Raw genomic sequence first — 24,882 nt, forward strand, 5'->3', positions numbered from 1 at the left:
TTCAATTCAAAAGTATTGTCTTTCTGACTCAGTTGCTCTAGTCTGAAAGGGAAGGAATGACGAGGAAGCAGTGACTGTGAATGTGCTGTTGTATTACCCAGCACATCAGGACTAGCCTGCAACACCTTCCAGAGCGAGGACGAAAGTTGGCTATTAAATAGAAAGTTTCCTAGACACTGGCTGTTCCTCAGAAGAAAGTAGTTAAGAAAATTTACAGTCAAACATGAAAAGGAGAAAGTGAATTTTTGTTGATATAAAAGATGGAAAAGAAACTGCATGAGTGGAAATGGATATGTATGGAAAGCAAAACAATAGTCAAGATGACAAAAAGAACTGAAGCCAGTGAAATGGTAAAGGCAATAAAGGGCTTCAAGAGGAATCAAGGGGAAAGTTGTTCATGATGTTAACTAAATGCTCTTCCACCCCACCATTCAAAATAGAGGCCAAGTGTCTGAGACTGAGATAAAGGTAGGGCAGGCATGTGCAGAAGGCAAGAGAGAAAAAAACCTTACTTAAGAATGTAATTTTGGTGCTTAAAACAATTAGTAACATACAGTGAAGAGAAAGTGCAATCAGAGCGCTAAACATATTGTTCCATCAATACATTAGCCATAAAGTGATGTTTTCCCTATGGACCTTCTTAAAGATCACATGGCTCCTTAAATCCCAGATTTGGATTTTCTTATTATAGAGACCAGCCCCTATGACTGAATGGAGGTTTCACCTCCCTTTACTTCCTACGTAAGAGGATGAATACAGTCCAAAGCAGGTTTGTTGAGTCAGTATCTTCCAGCATCCCTTCAATCCTTTGGAGAGCAGCAGTGGATTCCAAAACTCAAACTGAATTTATTAGACAACAGAAAAGTAAAGCAAAACCCCCTGAAATGTTTTTTAAAAATCACCACCTTATTAAAAAAAAAAAAAAAAAAAAAGTCATAAACTTCCATTTACAAGGATTTGTGTAAAACTCTCCAGTGACAATAACAGCATTTTAGAAACCTTCTTGACAGGAACATTTTTGTGGAAAAATTAATCAGAGACCAGATCTCACAACTAGCACATGCCTGAGAAAGACAAAAACATCTTGCCAGGGCACATGCTCTGTGTTAGAAACTGGACGGTAGTTGAATAATTGAAAACACATTGTACGCTTATTGCAAACCCAAGTATGGAGTAATCCATTGAAAAGCTTTGTACTAAGAAATGAATATTCAGCTGGTTCCAAACACTCCTGTGGAAACAGTTACCTATCAGGTTGTATGTGAACATGTTCTTCTGTGATAATCGAAAATTTTCCAATCCAACGTTATTTCATTTAGAGTTCAGCATTTTCAAACTTTTTTATTCAACATTATTTTAATAAGATGACATAAGTAAATTTAAAATACTATCTTGCCACATTATAATTTTTCTCTGAACTTTTGTTATTTCCAATTAATTTTCATTAAAATTTGTCCTGAATCTGTGCTGAATCACTTCACTCCAGATCCAGCATTCAGCAATATCATAGTCTCTGCCTGCTCATTAAGATTCCCACTTAAACATTTCTTTAAGACCCCATCAGCTTCGTACTTCACGAAAGACTTCATATGTTTTGGCATATTACTCAAAAAACCCCAAATGAGCCAGCATTTAGGTTTGATTTTAAGAGATCAAAATCTACTTGAGGATCCTTGAAGATTCAAGACAACTATCTATATTAAAAAGACAACCAAGGGTGATGGACAGGAGGAGGAAGAAAAGTGGCTGCTTTAACAGTCAGCTTCCACTATTTCATACCCAGCTCATAGATAGAAAAGTACCTCTACAACTTGTAATATTATAAAAATGAAGTTCTAAGAAATAATAAATAACCTAAGTTCTGTTTTGCTAGCCACACATAATGGCACTAAAAAAATATTTTTAAAATCAATCCATCTGTGTGACCCTGGTATCATAGGCACTAATACTGGATCTGTTCATGCATGCTTCTAACAGATGTGACCCAGGTCAGGCCTGGACAAAAATTAGGAAGAAATCATGATGCAGGGTTTACCCTGGCTGCTATTTGGGCTTCATAGCATCTGCAGTAGAACAAAAGGTAGCTGATCTGTGAGAAAACAGGTGTCATGGACAGTCGACACCTGCTTTGGAATAAAAAAACCTGCTAGTCATAGATTTCTGGGTGAATTTGTATCAGATCAGTGTTTTCATAGGACTCAATATATTGCTGAACCACAGACAGGCTTTTGAAACCAAAGACTTACAATAGAGCCTTTGTGTAGAACATTTGCTTACTACTGTACCAGTATCAGGTATGAACTGAATGGAGCAGCTGTTAATAGCCTGCACTTAGAGCTAAGAGTAACCTGAAGTTCTAAAGAAAGCCCCATCTCCAGATAACTAGGAAAGCTGAATAAAACTAACCAACACAGAAACCAGGAAAATAGTTCTGAAAATTTCACCTAATTACACTCTAGTTTCAGCAGGGTCGTCTTCTAGGCCAACAGTCTGGGTTTTTTAATGTCAAGCAAGACCTGGGTACAAACTGACAGCATCATGGGAAAACAAAGCTTTGGCTTTTATCACCCCCCCCCCCCCCTTTTTTTTTTTTTTTTTTTTTTTAAATTATTGAGATTTTAAAAGGATTTTCATGTTTGGGGAACAGAATGGAACAGGATCAATTTTGGAGGATGTATTTTCTCACAGAAAGGAAAAACTCTAGTAATCTGGGTTATCTGAAAGGCCAAATAAAGAATATAAAGCAAACTGATGCCAGTTTACTTACAATTTACTGCCAGTTCAATTACTGAATTAGTTACTTTTGAATCCCTTAGTGACTAATACACTTGCCCTCTAATGGCACCTTAGTTTGAATTATCAAAATGCAAAAGTAGACTAGAAAATGGCCCTAATATTAGACCTTGGCATTTGAGGAGCTCTTGGCTGACAGCTGTGCAAACTGTTGTATGTATGCCACAGAGCATTACTGGCTTTTAGTTGTGTGGTCCTTTTTTATTATTATTCGAGCTGGTGGTTCCACCTCTAAACTTTAGAAACTATTTCCTACCTCATAACCACAGTACTAAAAATGTTATGAAGTGACCATAAGATCTGTAGCTGCTTTACCCAGGATTATGTTGGGAAGCATGATATTTGAAAGGCAGATGCTATTTTTTTCTTTTTGACACTGAGATCTGGCCATCTGTTTCATTGGCACTTTCCATCCGTTGAGAAGGTTACTTGGTAATCAACCAGAGGCGATAAGCTGAGTGAAAATCTATGCTTTGTTATTGCTAGTGGAGGAGGTGAATGAAAGCAGATATGCACTATATTTGTACCTCGCATCTGATGTTTCACTCAATTTTTTAAAGGACTCAAAACTTCAACTACCTGAATATTTGAAAGGCAAAATGTACTGGCACCACTGCTTAATCTACAGAAGTTTTAGCAAATAAATGGGTTAAATATTGCTTCCAGTAACACCAGTGTAAAGTAGGGTCATTCTGTTTGACAGCATTATGCAGAGAAACACTTGCATTTAAAGGAAGCTAGCTTATGAAGTAGCAGCAGGATGTGCCCACTAGCAAAACCTTGGAAGCTCAACTGCAGATGCAATGTGCAGATATTATTCCTCTATATTTTTCTTCCCAAACCACTAGAGTACATGAAATACATCACGTAAATTCAGACAGACAGTAAAAGGGACGAACAGTGAAAAGACTAGATGTGTGCCGATACGTACACTATTATTGATTAAGTTTAATGCATGCCAGAACAACTTATCCTTGATTATTGCTAAAATAGCCTTAAACATTTTTCCTCATATTTTAGTGCTGCAAAATCACTTGGGCATGCAAATAAGTGTGGATATAAAGCTATATATAGGGTGGTGGGAAAACAACACCACAGTTGCAAAATAACTACCACACAGGTAGCATCTGACTTCCCAGAAAAGCTAATTTCCTCTCTTGGTCTGGGAAAGAGTGGAGGGCTGGTACGCTTTTCTGATGTTCTACTAGATCTGCAAGGGTTCCACCTGTATGTGAATCTTTTAAATGACCATGAGAAAAAGGCAGCCTGAGGTCAGTACTATAGTGGCAGTCATGACACAGTTCACTTGCTGGGAAGGATACTGCATTTTACGCAGTCTACTTGCCATAAGCAGCTTGGAGATGACATGAAGTGAATTGGGTGACACAAACTCCATTCAAATATGAAGCATTTTCACTTTATTTATAGAAGTTCTTGGTTTTGATTGTCAAGTTCACACTGGTAGCTTTTTGTAATCTGTGCAAAGGGGAAAAAAATATTCTGAAGGTAGATATTACTCTAGAGAGTCATATCTTGGCTAAACTGAATTGGGATAAAAGTTATTTACATTCATGCATCTAACTAGAGGCTTTTTCTCTTGGGTAACAAATCTTACATGGAACAGATTATCCTTCTCTTTGACTGTTCTCAATGGTACAGGGAGTGTTAACTTAATTAAGATGTTAGCCCTAACTTGCAAAACCACAAAGGGTATGGAGCTGTGGGTATTTTGCAGGGTAGCACGGCAACTTAAACTAGCTGATGAAGAGCTCTACCAGCAAAAAGTCCTTCAAGAAAAAAGAGCAGCAGCTTGGAAAAGCTAACTCCAGATGTTGTAACCGGTTTCCCCACCCTTCTTGAGATAAAGACCTAGCAGCAGTGATAGTGTATCTCAGTTCATCTTGGGTAAAAACAAGAAGCACAACATAGACACAGAAGTATCATTATTACCACTCACCATAAGAGCTTCATAGAACTTGCGTTAATCTGTATCCAATAGGTTTCTGAAAGCAGCTGAACTAGTTTCTTCTTCTGAAGCCCTTGGCAATGCCCCATGCATTTACCAGTCTTTGAAAAAAAAAAAAAAGGGTTTCCTCAACTGACTTTTCTTTTGGCCTACGGCTTACAATTCTCACTTGCATATCCCCAAAGCCCAGACTTCATGATATGTCAAAGAACTCCTTCTATTGAGCATCCTGAAAACATCAGTTAAAGCTCATTTAATCTTTTCTTCAAGCAAAAGGAATTGCAGTTTCCATTCACCATGAATTAAGCATCCCTGGTGCCTAATCCAGCTAATTTTTACCTCTGCAGGAGACGTCGTAATTGCTTTATGGGAATTCTTCTCAAAGGCAACTCAACTCCTAGGCTCATAGCCTAACTGCAGCATTTTCTTGCCTTCCCACAGACTCTCACAGGCTGACCATTTTCAGCCTGCTATGGAGCTGCCATTGACAGCCCGAATATAACTTTCTCTGCTGGACTGTAACTTTCTATTCTTTTTAGCTTTTTTTTTGCCTTTTTTTTTCAGGGGGAAGCACTTCTCATTTCAGCTTGGTTTGTCTTCTACTGTTTCAAAAACTATTTGCAACTGGGCAAACTTGCTGACATGTAACTTTTCAAAGTCTTTGAAGATTATTTTTCCAGGATTTGTGTTCATGAACTTTGCTTATTTTAGTTTGTCCTTTTGACACCATTTGTACATGTTGCAGCTGACAGTTCTACCCTTGTACTCTGTCTCAATATGTGAATAAATGTCAGTGATTTCTAATTCAGAAGCATATGGGCCAAGGGCTGAATTTCTGTAATGGAGCTGGCAAGGAGAAATTTGAATTAACCTGCATTTAGTTACTTGGTGTGGCCCAGTCTGGGTAAACACTAGTGTTACCAAACAGTAACACAATCCTGACAAGCAACTGTTTTAAGTTCAGATGAATTCAATTTTGTGCCATAAAAGTTGGGCAATAAATAATTTTCTTAAATCATTGCTGACACTTTAACACAGACAGGTCACTTGCATGAAATGCTTGAAGCTGGTTTCAAATATTTGCTATCCATCACTGGATAGCATCTGATCTAAGCATACAAAATCCAGTTGCACATGTCAGCAAAGTGAGATTTTCCTCCCCCAAATGTAAGGGCAATTTTCTCAGTAGCTGAAGTCATTGTTTCCTTTGGCATGACTTCCAAAAGAGTTTGTCTCATCAGCAGTGTAAATTTGCTCTGCCTGCTGTCCCTTACCTCTCACTATCTTAACCAATCCCTCTTCAATTGGACCTTGCAGTTAACCGAATATCTTGCAGCAACGGAAAGCTGCTGGGTCCTGCTGCAGCTTTGGGCTCTGCTTAGCCAAGCAGCACCACCTGAACCTGCCCACATTCCTCTTTAAACAGGGCACATGCTGTAGCCAGAGAAACAATTTTTGTTGTAGGACTCGGTTAAGGACTGTCTGAAGTTTGATCTTGGGCACATTCCTGATCTAGTATTCAATGCGTATCATTTTAAGCTTATGAGCACAGTGAACGTTTTATAAATTCAGTCTACTCAGTTTCCATGCTGGACAAGCATACAGAAATACTTCGGCAGAAATGTGCTCTGAAGAGTCAGCAGCTTCATGTGACCTAAGAAATGTTGGACAATATGGCTTCTAGCCTATTGACAAAGCTGTACTTCAGCACATATCGCATCTCACTAGACTGAATAATGAAGCATTATGGTCCAATCTCCTGCTGCTGAAACTTCCCTGCTTGTGCACAGTTGCCATCTGTATTTTTCTAAGCAGATATTAAGCAGTACTTGACCTGGAAAAGCTGCCACAGAAAAGCAATAATTATTTTGGCACTTCAGGCAGCAGTGACAGATGTACTAGTAAAGACAGAAGATGGATGATATCAAGAAAAGTAAGAAAATGGAAAGAAACAGAAGAAAAATATTGGTGCAACCCTTCGGTATCAACAGCACACGCACACGTGCTTCATGTCATAGTTTGCTATGAATTCAAGATTTACAGGATTTATTATTGCAAAACTGCTTCTTTTGACAGCTTATTCAGGAAATGCACTAGTTTTCTTTTAGAGAATTGGAATACTGTGATGGATTCCCCACTGCTAAAAAACCAGTATCATGTATTTCAACCTTGAGCTTAAAAAAGTATGCATCCTATTCTGTAATTTGAAAAACTTAGACAATAAAGATCATGAATACACAACAAACAATATATAAGCCAAAAAGGAGGGGTGGGGATGGTGCAGAAGGAAGAAACCATACATAATTTTATTAGACATTGGACTTCCTATCAACTTTTTAGTAATTTCTTTTTCCCTTTGCCTTTACTATTAAATAAATTGTACCGTAATTGCACATTGCTTAGTGCTATTTGTACAAATCCTCTTTGTATTTGGTGTCACCAACCATCTGGTAACACAAACTTCACAAGGCATCAGTAAGGACAAATGCCTTACTCCATACCTTCTTTTGGGTTCCATCTTAAAACCTGTCACAGCAGCTAGTAGCATTTGTACTTTGCCTTTTGTTTTTAAAACTTTTTTTGTGTGTGTGTGTGTGTGTGTGTGTGTGGTTTGATTCCAGAGATGTCCTAGAGTCATCATATATGCCACCAGAGCCAATATTGAATATCAGGGAGTGGATTTATCTGTGAATTAAGAAGCTTGTATTCTCTCTGCACACCAAGGAAAAGAAAAATTGTTACAAACAGAAGCTGGTGAGAAGCTGGAAGTAATGTGTCCAAAGTGTACAGAAGTGAATACTTTGCATCAGGACTAACATCTGGAAAACCATTTTCTGCATGAGAAAACCCATCCTTTTCCTGCCAGTACTTTTCAATTTACTTAGGAGAAGCTTAACTGTTACAGGTTACAGTAGTGAATAAAGTGAAGGGAAGGGATTTTGAAAGGTCTTCCTGTGAGTTCTGCTGAGTGCGTTTGAAAGGCTATCTCCTGCTCTTGGTGTTTTACCATTGGCCTTAACCCCAAGATAATATACATTATCCCCCTAAAAGACCATGTAGTGGACCTTAGTCCTCTGCTGCCAGACAATATAAAGGTAATATAATGGGATCAAGGACCTATGAAGCTCATTTGATTAAAATGCATGTACATAAAGCAGAATACATTCCACAATCCACAAGTAAAAATAAAGAATATTTATCAATACCTTATAAACCACTTCAGTTCTCAAGTATCTCATGTCACCTTGTATCATATGCAAATTCTCCAAACAGCAAGAGTGGGAAGTGGTAATTAATGGGCCATAATCATCTGTCTTTGTAACACTGTAACAGGGCTGCAACATCCCCTCTTTTGACACAAAGAATATTTTTTGTTATTTTATTCTTGCAGCTTGTCCCTGACCAGAGTTAGGTAGTTAGTATGACTATTTTATTAATCATCACTGCAACATATAATCACTGATTATATATTTGAGCTACTGAATATTACATTTGTATTAGAGTTGGAGCTCATTTAGTGGTGAATGATATTATGTTCATACAAAACATCTGAGCTGTGGAAAACATGTGCACTGAACTCAAGTTCACTGAGCAGCCAAACAAAGCCCAAGACAAATGCAGAATCTTAAGGTTAAGTAACTAGCTTCTGTGACTGTTCCATGTACTATTATTAATGTAGTGATTTAAGATTGAGCTTAGCTTTGTCTTTTGTTGAGGATTTTGGTGCATGTGGCACTGTACAACAGAGTAAATGCTATCAATTTTCCCTAACATGTTACAGGGTGAAGAACAGAATTCATATGTAACAAAAGCTCCATTTCCACTGTTGGGAAAAAAAAAAAGAAAAAAGGCAAGTGTAACATTGGCAGAGGAGTGCTGGTTGTATGGACAGGAGATTATATTACTGTGTCCCAGCAGAGTAATTTCTGCATGTCTCCATAAAAGCAATGTAGTATTATGATGTCCCATCTGTTCTCCTCTACCATGACATCCTTATTTTCCAGTACTCATCCATGTTTGCCCTAATCATTCAGCAATACCAAACTCCCCAGATTTTCCAAATGGTATCATACGGAAAGGAAACTGTTGCTTTACAGCTCTGATTACAACCTAACAAAATGAATGTTTTGCTATGTATAAACTGCTGAACAAAGCTACAGATCAAGCTGCTGCTAAGTATACTTGCTATGTTTAGAGAGATGCTGGCTGACAAGTGGACCTTATGGCATTATATGGCAATTATCAGTTCCTGTCTAAGCAGAAACTTTAAACTGACAGAGTCCAGCTTCTCAGTCCCCTTCCCTGGAGCACAGAATCTTCAGAGTGCACAGAGGAGCTGGACTTGACTTACAAGCAGTTTGGAAAATTTCAGCAGTAACCGACCATTTGATGAGCTGTCTGGGGTACATCTGCTTGGTATTTTGCAGACAATGGGGAGCTCACTATAACTGCCAAGTTGAACAGGGTTTATGTGAGTAGTACAGCACTGAGCCCAAACCAGTGTATGGTATCTCTCCTTGGCATACATTAACTCAAGAAACAAAACCAATTTAGTCATGTTCTACACAGCATCTGGGTAACTCAAGCATGAGATCACAAGCTCACACCTGCTCATAATTCTCAAACGAGTTAAAAATACAAAAGGGCAGGGAGTGAAATTAAGCAGGGAGAATTGCAAGGCAGTATGTTTAAGTGATAATTATCAACTAAAACAGTGCCTACAATAGAAGAACTGGGAAAGAGAATGACTTTAAAAAAAGAAGGATTGGAGACTGTGGATCACTAACTGAATAACAACACACTATTGCAAAAATGGGCACGTGTATGCAAGAATATGGCTTGTAAGAAGCAATTTGTCCTTTCTCTCAGTAGTCTGAACAGTTTGAGCAGTAAGCTGGAGTCATACAGATGTTTAGATGAATTGGAAACAGTCTACAGGAGAGTAAGAATGTGACTTAAAGGCTAAGTGAATGGGACTGTTTAGCCTGAAAAGAAAGAATGAGGAGGCATGCAATGACAACCATCATTTGTAAAATGCTGTTTCCAGCAGAAGAGAGTCAGGTTACATAATTGGAAGCACTTTTTAAAAATAGAGAAGCCCTGGGCTGCCTGCAGGTCACAAAGCCTTCATTTCTTGGAGCTTTTTAATAACTGGTTAGCCAAATATTTGTCAGGAGTGATATAAAGATAAGTAATTCTGTCTAGGCAGCAGAGGATGGACTACGTGCCACCTCAAGGTCACCTTGAGCTCTGTGATTTTATGGAGGGTAGACGGAACAAGTCTGCAAAATACATCTCAGGCTAAATGTAGCCTCTCAAATGATTTAAATGGAAAAGGATCACTCGTTCACTTACTCAAACGTGCTTTGGAAGATACCTACAACTACCTGTAATGTTTACTCAACCTATTAGGAAAAAAGCAGAATTAACTCTGGAAAATACTTAAAATGGGGAATTTCTTTAAATAGTATGAGTCTGAAAGACCACAAAGGTATAGCCAACATACTACAGCTTCAATGAAAGGCAAACTTCATCAGAAAGTTACTGCAACAAATTACTCATTCACTCTCAAATAAACATAGAATGAAAAATAAAACCAGAAAGAGAACTCAAGCTTACTGCTTCACCAGTTTTTCCAACGTTTCCTTGGTCTCCTTGTTCTCCCTGTTAAATGTAGAAAACAGATGATGTAGTTCATTAGAAAAGTAATTTCTTTAATATGTGTATATTAATGTCCTCTATTTTCCTAGAAGCCTCTTTATTTTCTAAATTACATCTACCAGTTAAAATCTAAAATTAAGCAACCAGCAAAAATTTAATTTTGTCAGCGGCTAATTTTGATTTTGTAAAAAGATGTCCTAATGTATTTAGGACTTGCCTGCAAAAATGAAAACTATGTATTAAAGGGCTTACTAAATACATTAATTCAGCAAATACTACAAATGAATTATTTAGTTTTTATTTAAATCTTCCTTTCAACAAATTACCTTCATTATTTCACAACTGCTTCAAAAGTAAATGTTACATTTTCATACTGCTGATAACTTTAATTTTGTTACGAAATATTAGAAAAATTGACATTTAAATGGCATTTTAACAAACTTCTTTCCCTCGCCCCAAGAGCTTGAAACTGGCATTAAGTATTAGATTAATTAATCCTGTTCTCCTTAATAACGCTGCAAGTCATGCTATGTAGCTCCAGAACATTTTGTTATGTATTTTACAAGTTGAAGCTGGCTGTATATGCACTATTAGTTATCTGGCTACAACTATAATCTCAGTGCCCTGATGAACAGTGGCTTGAGTACTGTTTACTCAGATTGCAACTCAGCACTGAGAAATTCTGCTGCCACAAGCTCCTCTTTCAAACTGCAGCACTTCATCTCATCTGTCCACACACCCCCGAAATCTGCCACTGCAGAAACTGCCCTGGGTCCTTTGTTGCCTCCAGGCCTAGGCACCCTCACATCCCCAGCAGGTATATCTCATTTTAGCAGGTGCTGTCTTTGCTCACATGTTCCTGTCTCCAAGAGCTGCATAATTTTCTTCTTTTCCAAAATGGGATCTTGCAAGGAAGCAGAATCACCAGTATTACATACTGTACTTCCATACATTTATATTATATGGAAGCATGTATACTTATATCCTTTCACTGGCATGCCACTGTGTATAGCAGTGTATAACTGTACACAGTTGATACTCCAAACACATTTTATTTCATACATAAAACCATCACTTACCTTTAAACCTTCTGGTCCAGGATCACCTATATACCCTTTCTGTCCTGGCTTTCCCTAAAATAATGATTAGAATAAAATATTGTAAATATTTAATTTTTAAAAGATAATTTCATCCCAATTTCTGTATTTATCAAAATATGTGCACTAAAAAATGTACAGTTAAGTAATACTTAATACCAACATTTGAAGCAAGTGTTTTTATAAATCTACATCTGAAAATACACTGTTGATTATTACTGCAAATACTAGCACAGTAAGCAGAATCTGTATTAACTCTTACAGCAGTTAACACTGAGGAAGAACAGTCAGAATCCAAGAATCAAACATTCCAATTTCACTTTAAAATACATACTAAGGAGACAAAGAAAAGGCAAGGTCATGGTCTCTCCTGGCTAATTCCAACAGAACAGGGACTCACACTAACAGAATTTGACGTTTAGACTTCAGGGACTGGTGTCATAACTGTCCTTCCCCAGCCAGACAAAATCAGCTCAACTATCCTCTCCACTTTGTTCATCAAATTGATTATTTTAAGCCTCATCTCTCTCCACTACTATTTTGCTGCTGATAGATCTTGTTGCTATGATACTCTGTTAATAATGTTGTTACCTGGAAGAAATACAGCAACATCAATCAGAGCAGGAGGCCATGATGTAACAAGATCTTTGAAGCATTTTATAACATCCCTCCCTCTGTTGTCACTCACACAAACCCATGAAGGCATACAAACCAGAATGCTTTTCTCCTGAATTTTCAATTAAATGTTTGTAACTTAATTATGTCTCACTTTTAGGAGGTCATTCTCCCTCCAGGTATACTTTACTTCCTCTACAACATAAAACATGGCCTAACCACTTGGTTATCTGAACAGCATAGCCTTGCCTAGACAAATTCTCACCATCTGCTCAGAGGCAAAGACCCTAGTCCAAAAGTAAAGGTCCAACGGACCAGATGTGGCTCTTGAGCAAGTTACTGATGCGATTACAGAAGCCTGACAACTGGAGAAAGAAAATTAATTCAACGTTTTAATGATTCACTATCAAAAACATGCAGATTTCTGCTAAAAGGAAATTATCAGCTGTTGTTCCAGCAGACTGAATAATTGCAATCACAGGACTCTGTAATGAGAGCTTCCCTTTCCACATCAGCTGTCCTGGGACAAGAGCAACTAAAGCAACAGATAACAAACAGGTTTCTTCAAAAAGGATGGGATTTTTCCATTTGGCTCTTTTGCTCAGGCTGCTCTGTGACTGTCTTTCAGAGCACAATGTGTTTGTTAGTTTCTGGGCATCTGAGAAATTCTCTATATGGCTTCAAATTATATTGTCTTAGTAGGTTCCATGACTTCTCATATTAATCCCTTTTTATCTTTCTTGTTCTCTCTCTGCCTGCCTGAGTGATTTCATTTTGCCCTACAAGTTTTAACAAATATCACTGCTTTAGGAACAGACTTTTGGTTTTGCCTATGGATTAAAACATGGCACAGCCAGGAATGCCAGGAGAAAAGACCGTGAAGAAAAGTTCTGAGACACCCAGATAAAGCAAGTCATGTCTTTCCACACGGCTTAGCAAAGAACAAGTGTTTGGCTTCTGCAGGTTACTACATGCTGTTTAACTACTTTGCTGCAAAGAACCTTAAGGTCTTTCTAGAGAGCAAGACTGTAACGTAAAAATGTTTTAAACAAAATTCATTGAAAGAAAACTACTGGCCAGTATTAACTACCTTGATAATTTTAGTCCTATCAAATCTGAATTGGGAGTTGCAACTTGTAAAGGTTTCTTGGCTGTAGTAGCCCAGCTATGTACTAGCTGCAAAGGACACACAACAGAAGCGAGTTGATTATAAAACAGAACAAGTGGATTTAACTGGTTAAGTAATCTGAAACATACAGATTTGGCTTTAAAGAGAAATGCAATACAACTGTGAATTACACATGGAGGAAAAGCCAGTGACAGAAGGTTAAAGTAAGAATGGCTCCTTTTCTGCTTGCAAATCCCTGAGAAAATTACTCTTCCAGGGCAGGGTAGACCCAAAGAAAATGTCTGTTTCCTAAAATATTAGCTGAAAGTTCTGCCCTTCCCTTGCAGGAAACGGCAACCACCTGTACTTCCTTTCACCTCACAATGGGTTGATACAGGTGTGTATATTTTAATATACATATCTCTCACTATCACTCTATTCCCATCCCTCCACAAGCTCCTCACATGCCTTCAGCCCACAGGAAAACATATGACACCTTCAGAAAATATTGCACTGGGGGAGTGGAGCAGCTTTGAGAGCATTTTCCCCCATAGTTAGGAGGAACTGCTCACCTTATGACTATATAAATATCAGCTTTTGTTTTACACATGTATCCCAGAAAGGAATCAACTCACAACAATTCCTTTTTATATTCTGGTTTAAAACAATCTCCCCCTTTTTAAAGGCATTTTCTGCTCCAGCAATCAAGATACAAAAAAAAAAAAAAAAGAAAAAAAAAGCACCAATGCTCGCACTGACTGAGCTGAGCTACACTGACAGGTACAGAGTTAATATTTGGATAGCGTTTGAGAAAGAGTTAAGTTGGGAGGAAACTGAATAAACACAGTCACTTCTTTAATGTGGCATCTACTGTATTTTCACAGGACAAATAAATACTAAAAAAAAATCAGCATTTTTTGATTTAGAAGGATTAATTTAGAGAATGTAAATATTTGACTTTGGAATAGAATGGCTAGGAAGGTTTGAAAAGGAGTGAACGACAAAATCATATCGTGTGATCAGATTCAGCTCTGTGGAACCTGAGATATACCCTGAACAAATGGGGAAGCATCATCAGTTTTGGCTCCAGTTCTTTTAGACACATGGGAATGTGTTTCCAAGCTGGGACCTGAGAACCAGAGTGCACATTCATATTCACCTTCTGTTCCAGCAGAGGATGATCTGTTTTACTGGCAGCATTGGTCAGGTGGGTCCCAGCGGTTTTTGGTCTCATGCATGTTTTTTAAAGCAAATGTTAGAAACAAGGGGTGGGGGGCAGGGGGAAGGAGACAATGGAGGTGAAAATTTATGGCTGCCTGCTTGGTACGTGCCTAAACCTGAATTGGGGGCTGAACATTTGACCTGAAAACTTCACAGTAGAAGAGATGAGGAATTCCAGATGCACTAGAAACCTGCTTCATTACTGTCCAAGAGAAAACTAGAACAGTTTCATAAGAATAATCAAAGGTTTAGAATATATCACCTACAAGGATACTTCACCTAGTTTAGACAAACCCTAAGAAAGTGAGGATAACAGTGGCTGAGAAGAGGACTAACCTATTAACCATGCCTACAAATAAGGTCTGTAGGACAGGAAGCAAGGTTGCAGTGAGAAAGACACAGGCAAGACTTTCAGGTAGAACAGCTAGACATTAGAAAAACCATCTGTAAAATAGGCAAAGGACTGAAGCAGATTGCCAAGGCGAATGAAGTATCACCACCCCTGGAGGCTGCAAAAACCAAGTTAGAGACACATCTGTCAGCTAAAGGCATAGCTGACAGCTGATGGTACCTCAGGGCCATGCATGGCCAGACCACTTTTTCAGGTCCCTCTCGGAGACCTCCCCTGCCCCCATGGCTATTTAATTAGTACAGTGACAACACCGTTTTGATAGCATTTACTTTCAGATGTAGCATTTACTTTTTTAAACTCCTTTCATGGAAAATGGAAACAAAGCCAGTTTTTCACAAAGATGTGAAATTGCAATCAAGCGAGCATAATTTAAAAAGACAGATGCATTCAGCAGCTTACTGACTCAGCTAAACTATATCAGATTTAACAACTTCATGACTGGAGCGCTCTCTCTCTCTCTAATGTAATGACACAGACTATGCTACAGGCGGGAGTGAAGAAGCAAGGACAAGCAGAGACGGGAGCAGAGTTCAGAGCAGCAGTGTGAACAAGTTGGCCTGGAGCTGTGCAACAGCTGGAGCCAATAGAAGCTGTAGAATCCAGGCAAGAGCAGATTGGGCCCTGGGATAAGGGGGGAAAAACAGGCAGGGCTCTCCATCAAGCAAAATTTCCATTTCCCCTACCTCTCATTTCAGAAGGGGATGCTAGCCAGCAAGCTACTAAAATATGCCTGGAGATGGGAACCCTGGAGGCCACATCAGATCCACACATTCTTTTCTCAACAGCTTGTTGTGACAGAGAAAAACGAGGGAGCCATAAGACAAGCCAATAGTGTGCACATTTCCCATTGAGAGAAATCAAAACCAAAATAATTTAGGTCAAACTGACCCAAAATAGATTAAAAATATTTGAGTTTGCTAGGTTACACAGAAATTTTTTCTCTTAGGTCACTTTGACACCAGCTGATGGTGGCCTGTGCATGCCCGGTGATGCAGAGAATGTGAAGGTAGTTGTCTTTTTGCCCATGAGTCACCCATGGCAGCACCTTCTTTTCCAATTGCCACAGCACAATATGGAGATGCTGTCCAGCCATGAAGCCCTGCCCAAGAAGAAAACTCAAAGTATGATGCAGCCAAAATAAAAATTTCCACGAGGCTCTTGGCAGAAGCTCAGGCAGATTAAACTGGATATTGAACTGAGTCACAAAGTGTTTTTGAAATTCTGTTCAATTTTTTGCATGTTTTCCTCAGCTGAAAACAAAAGAAAAAAAAAAAAGGTTTTGGGGTTGGTGGTTTGTTTTTTTTTGTTTGCTTTGGTTTTTTGTTTTGTTTTTGTTTGTTTGTGGTTTTTTTTTTTAAGAACACCTAATCCATGTGGCAAAGAAGTATTTTAATATTATTTCTAACAGAAAGCAAATTCCCAGCTTTGAATAGCTAATGAACAGGAAAAATTATGTAGGACTATATCCACTCTAGAACCAGGAAACAATGGTACAGACTTTCCTAAGTTCATGCAAGAAATGAGAAGTCATTCAAAATGAAGACCAAGCCAGTAATTACCACACATAAGCAAATCAAGTAAAGGCAGAAGATCATATTGCTTTCAATAAACTTAGTGACACTCCTGTAGTCCCTAATGCAGGCTAGTATTCCTTTTTAGTTTAGAATTTTTCTAAACATAAGCTTCAAGTCCACTAAAATACTCCTAGACACTAGTAAATTTTTATAACTAACAAAACTGGTTGTTAATTTTAAACTTTTGTCTTTTAAAACATTTCACCACAAACACCATTTTGGCATTCCAGCTTTACTGTTTTCAGCAACTGTCTACCAGATCAGTTTGAAAATGATTTCTTAAAGCATCAGTCCTTTATATTTCTCTTTGTGAGTGGAGTGTCATGGCAGGTTCCTTCCCCAATTTAAATATTATGATATATCAGCTGGTTCAGTCCCTAGGAACTACATGGTGGTTTCATCTGCCTCAGGGGAGCACCATAAGCAGTTAGTTATCGACTCTTTCCTTTCCAAAAATTTTATTTTGTGCACCATGGCTATGATTTGTTTTCAAATCCTTCATATGGAAAACCATTTCTCCCCCCAACTCTGTTTTGAGTATGTGCTGATGGAAGAGACGTATTTATTCAGGAGATGCCATTTTAACGCAGTCATTTCTCACAGTAAATTTACCTTTTAAAGCAGTACTTCTGCTGAAAAATAATCTGCCTTAAAATTACTTATACTTACTCTTGGGCCGACTCCTCCAATAGGTCCAGCTGGTCCTACTTCTCCCTAAAAGAAATCAGGGCTCAAAATCTTGATGCCAAGTCTAGCTTTAAAAAAGAAAATCTGCAGATAACTGTTTGTATTGATTATATCATCTTAAATTTGCTTCAGATGTGTTTGTATGAGTCCAAGTCTGATAGCAACATTACAGAAGAGACTAATCTCATTTCAAACAAATTCATTAGCCAGAAAGCCATGCCCTATGTAGCCCCCAGATGCAGCCAGAAAGGCTGTTAAACTGTTGGTATACCTACCATTATAGCAATATTTTCACAATTTTGAGCAGGGAGAGATTCGGCAATGATGGGTCAACCTCTCTGTCTGCCCTGCAGGTACTCTCTTCTAGCAACATCTGACACTTCATGAATACAAAAGCAGTAGGAACATCCTGCTTTTCTCTTCCATGTTGCTGTGGCACAACCACCAAGTTAGCCAAGCCATTGTGCTAGGGTTTAACCTTGTCTTTTCTCCGGCATGGAGGGAGGCTCGGGGTCAGGCTTGTCAGGTGTGTAAGAGAAGAAATGAGACACTGTGCCTGTGCTACGCAGTGCACTGATATAATTATGCATGATGGGGAGCTGTAGCATTAACTCTTCAGGGTTCACTCATTACACAGTTATATTAAAACATGGACTTGTATCAGTGCTGTGCCAGGATGTCATGCTGTGATCATTTTATGGTTCACTGACCCTCTTCAGTATGGAAGATTTTCTCCAGGTTTTGGAGGAAGTGGTACACCACCTTTTCAATTACAAGCCATAGGAAATGGAGGAATTAAGAAATCTAATCTGCAGCTTCATGGCTTCTAACTAAACAGATCATTTTGCCACTGTTAGCTTTTACTCACTCAATATTTGTCATGGAAGCCCATAATTAAGCTACTTAGAAGTCTAGAGGTCTATCCCCAGAATCATTGATTAAATTATTTCTAATGTTAATTACTTTTAGCCTAGGAGACATCAGTTTTTATTTTCATGATGATGAATTAAGAATACTCAATAAATTTATAAGATGAAGAGCTGCCTTCCTCCTCCTTTAATTAATGGGGTCTAATGGTTTACTTAAGTGCATCTAGGACACTGTAATTTAATTCATATATGGTTAATATCTCCATACTACACCCCCATCTCCCTAGTTTAACTATAAGAACCACATCCAACTCTGGACACGTATTATCTGAGATTCCACTGAAATAACTAAAATAAACCATATAATGGATGCACAGCCCCATAAGGCTGCTAAAACCTCTTTGCAACACCTGCCAAAATGCAAAAGAAACGAAATTTTGCACACCACCACCATAAACACCTAACCATTGCTGTCTAACCTTGTTAACCCTCACAACTTTTTCTTTTAAATATAATCTCTTGATTGGATAATATTTCCATCTTACCTCAAGTCCTTTGGGGCCTTGTGGCCCTGGAGGCCCTCGGTCACCCAGAAGTCCCTACACATCCAAACAAACACAGTGAGAACTTATATCAACCAACAATCAGGTTGGTCTAGTTTCTCTCCTCTTACAAACCTGGAAAGAAATGCAAAACTGAGGAAGCAGACCTCTTTTCTTACCATTGTTATTTAGATTTCCCTTAGGAAGTCAGGAGAAGATGCAGCAGAATTTTAAAATCTGCTGGAAAACTGAGTATCTTACAAACTTCTACCACACAGATTTTTCTAAAGCTTTTTTCTTTTGTCTTTTTGAAAAGGAAATAAAAAAATATTGGAGCTCACAAAAGAACAGTTCCTCTTTTTTGAAGACATAAAGCACACCACCATATTAGGATTAAAGCAAAACCAATGTAACTCTTATAGATCTTTAATTCAGGTAGTCTTTAGCATAACATGTGATCAAAACATTGCAATGGAAATGAACTACAAAGTTAATTTAAACTACTAGCTTGTCCAGAACTACTTGTGCTTTTCAGCCCTTACTTTTCTGTCAGGATTATAATCAGCTTCCCAGAGATAAAGCACCTTATCCTCTGCCAGCTCTGAGTTTTCATGACTGCTCGCACCAACATTTTCAAAACTTTGTTAAAATGACTTCGCAGCTAGCAGTGTCAAAAATCTCAGTCATCCCAATTACAATGGTAGTAATTGGGAAAAGCACTTGACCTGGCGTAGGACAAAAAAAAAAAAAAAAAGAAAAAAAATCTGTGTAAACATATTATTAATGTTCTGGGAAAGCTAAGCTTAACAATATCAGATAAGGCAACAAGAACAAAGAAACTGCCCCTTAGGAGAGACATGATTAGCCTCTGAAGAAAGCAATGGTGGGAAAGTTCCAAGTGTAAGCCTTATTAGTTGCTTACTAATTAAGCTAAAGTCTAGACAGAAGATGCAGGCATTGGTCCAGTAACAGTTTACTTAGCACACAAAGTAAAATGGAACAGGCCACCTCAAGGTACTGAGTTTCATCAGAGCCCATCAGTCTGGGAAAGACTGGGTGGACTGCTGTTTGACATACCAGCCCAAAAGTGACAGGAGGGCTTTTAGTAGCACTACATAAGTAATATTCTTGCGTGGTTAGTCATGAAAATTTTTCATTGACAGTACTGTTGTTTTATTCTAATAGCAAAGCACATTAGGAGATATGGCTTTCAGTAAAATGTAATTGCACAGTGGAAACATTAGCAACACTGCTACTGTACACACCCTTCCACTGCACTTAAATGAATCCAGAAAAAAAGTCCCAGACTGTAAAATTAATATTAAGACTAAATGAAATTTCCATCTCCCCTTTGAGGTTTCAGGCAACAAACAGAAAATGAAAGTAGTCATTAGACATGTGCCAAAGTGTCTGGAAAAAACTGAGGGAGTCAGCAAATGGGGGTATCCTCTATTTCACATATATAACCTCCCAGTTGACCATCCCTTCCAGAAGTGGTGAAACTCCCAATAGCCACTTCTGTTGAATGCGTTATCCAAACAAACATAAATGAGCAGAGGAAGGAAGTTCTCAACTACTTCCATGGTAGAACACACACTGCTGGAAAAACTACAGTTATAGTCAGCATATTCTGACCATCTTTTCCACTAACTTTTCTCGGTTACAGAGCATAAATGATTGCAAGACTAACATAGGAAACAAACTAAATTATTTCAGAAATTCTTAAAGACATTCTTCTTCCCTTTTTAAAAATGTAAGTGTGCTTTTTTTTTTTTTTTTAAGAAGTGGTGGATCAAGATCAAACACCTTCTAAAATATTGTTTCCAAGCTGAGTAATGTGCTGTAGACCAAATTATGTAATGAATCCTTTGATCATTATTTCAGAGAGGTCAGATTTGCTGATTACTGCACTAATTTAGGGAAAATTGACAATCCAGAACTTCTACTGGTATTTAAAGTTGGCTGATCACACTCACAGAGCTTAAACTTTCCACCAAGAGGCTGAATTTCTCCCATGCCAACTGCTAAAAAATAAAGCCTACCCTGCTTTCTTGGCTTTTAAAATGGGTATTGCTTCTGAGGAAGCATAAACAAAAACATGAGGAAGAGAGCAGCACAGTGAGAACAGTTTTCTAAAAATAAAAGCTGGAGGAATTTTTTAAAAATTGCAGTCAACACAAGACAGCAGGGAGTCCCAAAAGCCAAACATTTCCAGTGTTATGCAGCCCTTCTCCCTTGGTATGAGGAGCAGTGTAAGAATTTTTCCAGTTTGGTAATCTTTCTTCTCAAATGCAAGTCATCAATTCTCCCTTATTAGCGCAGGCTGTCTAAGCTTTTTGTCTCTAAGACCAAATGTGCCAGAGATCATGGAATCTTGGTTAGCTATGTAATTTCTGTATCAAAGGAATACAGAGTCTTAAACTCCATAGGCTACCTTTTGGTACTTTTTTTTGCTGGAATCTGTGAAAAGGCAATACATCAGTAATCTATGTATTAAACATCAACCCAGTTCTAACAAAAACATCTAATTTAACACTTTGGATACAATGTGGAATAACTCTTACTGAAGAAACTGGGCAGCAGGGATTAGATCTCAGTGACATCATTCATGTATCAGTTTGGAGGACTGAATCTGATCTGCAGTTCAAGAACTGATATATTTTTCTTCTACTATTTCCCCTAGATTCTAGACACAGTGTTGCATCAAAAGGTTTTTTTTAAGTGCCCTGGTAATTCAGAAACACAGGAGCAACTGCCACTGCAATGGTCAGATAAAATTCATTCATATAAAGCTGCTAACATTATACATACATACAAACAAGTTAGCAAAACAATAAATCAGAACTGAAGAAAAAGTCCACACCTGTCTCGGGAAATGTATTTTAACTTCTCCCCAATTTGCCACATCAGATAATGAGTTCTCAGCCTTCCTAGTAAATTCATGTCTGAGCTATTTTGGGACAAGGCTCTTGACACAGTTGAAAGATACGAGATGCAGAAAAGATTGGCTATGGCTTTGGCAACTGGATTATTTGAGATGTTCTCAAGAATTATTAACTTTGTCATGGTGGGATTGTTACAATCTTCCAGGTACAAATAAGACTCTCTCTTTAAAGTATTTCCTATGTTTTCTTGAGTAGTCTGCCACAGAATTTCACACCTTGGTTGATGGGAAATCTTGTAATTTCCATCTCTGTTTATTCATGGACAACTTGCATGTTTTGTCCTTGGACCAATGCTGTTGTTGGTCTTGCACAGTTCTTTTGCCTCACCAATTTCTGCCCTCTGGTTTACTTACAAAGCTCAAAAAGCCCCTTCATTTTGGTAGGATAAATAAACTGTCTCTCAGAATACAGTCATTCAAGTATCCTTTTCTGCATCTAGTCTGACTTGATTGAGTGCTTCTGGAATACAAATGCCCAGAACTGTGTGTACTACTTAGATAAAGTCTTCTTGTGCTTTGTGCAGTGGCATTAATAAGACACCTTGCCTCATGTGTTCTAGAATTTCACTTGATTTCTAACCACCTTATTGTGCTTTCATTTCAGAGAGATCTGGCAGTGTCTTTCCTTCTTGACAGGTGTGAAGCTCTAAGATTACAGTAGGATTTATTGTTTTAGTCCTTGCATGCATCAGTCTGAAGTAACACAAGTGGGATGAATTAGTACAAACTGCAGTTTTTAAGATCGTCTAAGATGTTCAACTTTGTTTCATGTACAAATTTCATTCCATCTTACTTGTGCCTATTTATTAGTGAAAATACAATGTAAGAATAGTCCCAAGGCTGGTGAGTGAAGAACTTTATTGGTACTTGCCTTTCAACAACAAGTAGTCAATCTTCAGATATTATTCAATCATCTTACTCTGGGTTAATTTCTGATCCATCTGCACTTTTTGTGCTAGCCTCTACCTTTTCCATTTTAAACAAAAATTTCCCATATGTGCTTTTATCCAAAGCTTCATTGAAAACTCTATACCTGTGAATTATTGCCTAAGCTTGGTCTAAAATATTAGTCTACTAAAGAACAGAGGCTAAGTTAATCTGGCACAGTCATTTTTTGGTAGATAAATTGTATCCATTATTATTATATATATTATTTTATCCATTATTTAATCTTGTGTGTGAATTTTACCATTTCTTCCATATCTTTAGCTACTATTTCTTTCAAAATTTGTTAAAAAAATTTCTGTACTACTCAGGTGAGACTATAGAGATCCGCATGCATTTTATTTAAATATAGGTGAAACATATGCTACTTTCTAGCTATATAGCATTTTCTCAAAATTTCTTTGCACTTAACTTGCCATCACATGCTTCCATCTAACACAGTAATTGCCCTCATAACTGCACAGATGGCATTAAACATTAGATTAACTTCCTCATATAAATACCTGAGGCAAAGTACCTGTATTTTGACAGTAAGATTATCTTCTCATAATGCCAGTGTCCGTCTCTTGAAGCTTTTCCTCAGAGATTTATACTGTTTATTGTTACTATGAATAAGTTTTCATATAGTCTTACCTTAGGACCTTCAGGGCCATTTAATCCAGGTACACCAATATCTCCTGGAAAACCCTAAAGAAATCATACAGACAAATGATTTACAGAGTAGGAATGTTTCCAATGTACTTGCTTTGATTCTGTTCATTCATTTAACAAACCCGAATCACAGAAACAAGAAATAAATTTGTTCTACCATCCCCAAAATGCCAAAATCCATTAAGTTTCCTTGAAAGGACTTGGATAAGTGACAGATTTTAGGCAGCTTTCATTAAACTCAATTTAGCATATGTCAGTATGGGTTTCATTTCTCTTAGCATAAGACTTTTTATCCATTAAGCAACATTTGAAATTAAACCACTGGATTGGTCTTGATGCACAAAAAACCCCCACAAAGCAGCCAGCACCAGGTCCTGTACTCATGAATTCAACTATTTTTTTAAAAAAAGCTTAGAGAGCAGCTGAAACCCTTTAATCCTTGGCCTCACTTTAAGGATGAGATCACTGCAAGATTAAGAAAAGAGTAGAAAGCCTTTTGCCTCCAAATCAGCAGGTGCTAATCCAGGTCTGGCTGGCAGCAACTGAAGGGCACCAGCATGTAGCTTTATTCAGAATAAGCCTTTGTGAAATAGTGTGTGGTACAGGTCCAGCTGTTGGTAAAGAAAAAATGAAAATGCAAAGGAAATGAATCAATTAAAATGACAACCCCACACCATCTGGCCAGTAGGCAGAGTGGTACACTATGAGGATGCTTCTATGTCAGATGAATCCAGTGCTACAACTAGATTGCTTTATAAGGAATGAATGTATTTTAAGAAAACAAAAATGATGCAGCTAACCCTTATGCAATACAGTAGTGAGTTAAATTTCATAAACATCCAGTGAAGAAACGTAATCTTTATATTTGTAGGATAAAGTAAAGCATTGGTAATTGACTCTTTAGTTAGCACAGGGCTCAGTCATCTGCCAAGATAGTATTTGATTTGTTATTTTTATAAACTTCTACATTTCATTAATCTTGCCTATGTGAAAATAGAAAGATTGCCACTGAAAAGTTCTTCCTCCGAGTAAAATATTTATTACTACATTTGTGCACATCCATCACCTAACACTAGTAAAAACAAGTTTTCATCTTCCTTAACAGAAAATCACTGCAGATTAAAAATTATAAATATCAATCTTTGCATGCATACTTTTCCAATAATGGAAATGAAAGCATCATACATGTTCAGAACAATTTAAAGAACATCTCAGCATGAAAGAACTTCCAGCATGAAATTCTCCCTGGCATCCTTCCATACTAATGCAGGCTAATACATATCATCATTAAAGTTTCAAGAGTCACTTTTCAGGTTCTCTAAGCAGGAAAGAAGAATTTTTAAAAAAAAAATAATAATTGCCTCACTAGGTGGATAATAGTTAATGATACTCAATTCTTCCAGAACAGCTGAGCTTCAAATACAGGCAATAATCATTTCTAATGATTATGCATAATTAGCTGACATTAATCACAAAAAAACCTTACCAGAAAGGTAAAGAGAAATCATCCTAAAGCAAGAAATGTAAAAGAAAACATTATTTCACCCTCAACTACCACATTATAATAAAATTAAGTATTTAAGGCATCACTGTTCTTACTTGAAGGGCTTTCTTCTGTTTGCTTTCTATAACCTGTTCTTAACAGGATGCAGAGAGACTTATAAATAGAGATTCAGATGGCATGCAAATATTTTTAGGTGTGTTTATATATTAAAAACATGTATATATTACACTATAAAAAAGAATTATGATTTCTTTAAAAAAATCGGGGTTAGCACTTGAAAGCTAATGACTACT

General features: G+C 37.6%; 1 protein-coding gene across 5 annotated transcripts in view; it reads right to left on the reverse strand.

The window, feature by feature from the left end:
- Nucleotides 1–24,882, reverse strand: part of COL24A1 (collagen type XXIV alpha 1 chain) — a 151,896-nt gene that overhangs the window by 57,493 nt on the left and 69,521 nt on the right. For 4 of the 5 annotated variants that reach the window (XR_007507118.1, XM_049809387.1, XM_049809386.1 and 1 more), the window contains 5 exons: nucleotides 23,068–23,121; nucleotides 18,549–18,602; nucleotides 17,117–17,161; nucleotides 11,500–11,553; nucleotides 10,379–10,423 (listed from right to left, as the gene is read on the reverse strand). Coding sequence is in view for 4 of the 5 variants with exons in the window: in XM_049809387.1 (XP_049665344.1) it covers nucleotides 10,379–10,423; nucleotides 11,500–11,553; nucleotides 17,117–17,161; nucleotides 18,549–18,602; nucleotides 23,068–23,121 (252 nt within the window). In the remaining variant the exon portion in view is untranslated. The remainder of the gene's footprint in view (nucleotides 1–10,378; nucleotides 10,424–11,499; nucleotides 11,554–17,116; nucleotides 17,162–18,548; nucleotides 18,603–23,067; nucleotides 23,122–24,882) is intronic. The other variant, XM_049809385.1, reaches the window with a different exon arrangement.

Source organism: Accipiter gentilis, chromosome 8 (assembly GCF_929443795.1).
Source record: "Accipiter gentilis chromosome 8, bAccGen1.1, whole genome shotgun sequence".
Taxonomy (NCBI): Eukaryota; Metazoa; Chordata; class Aves; order Accipitriformes; family Accipitridae; genus Astur; species Astur gentilis.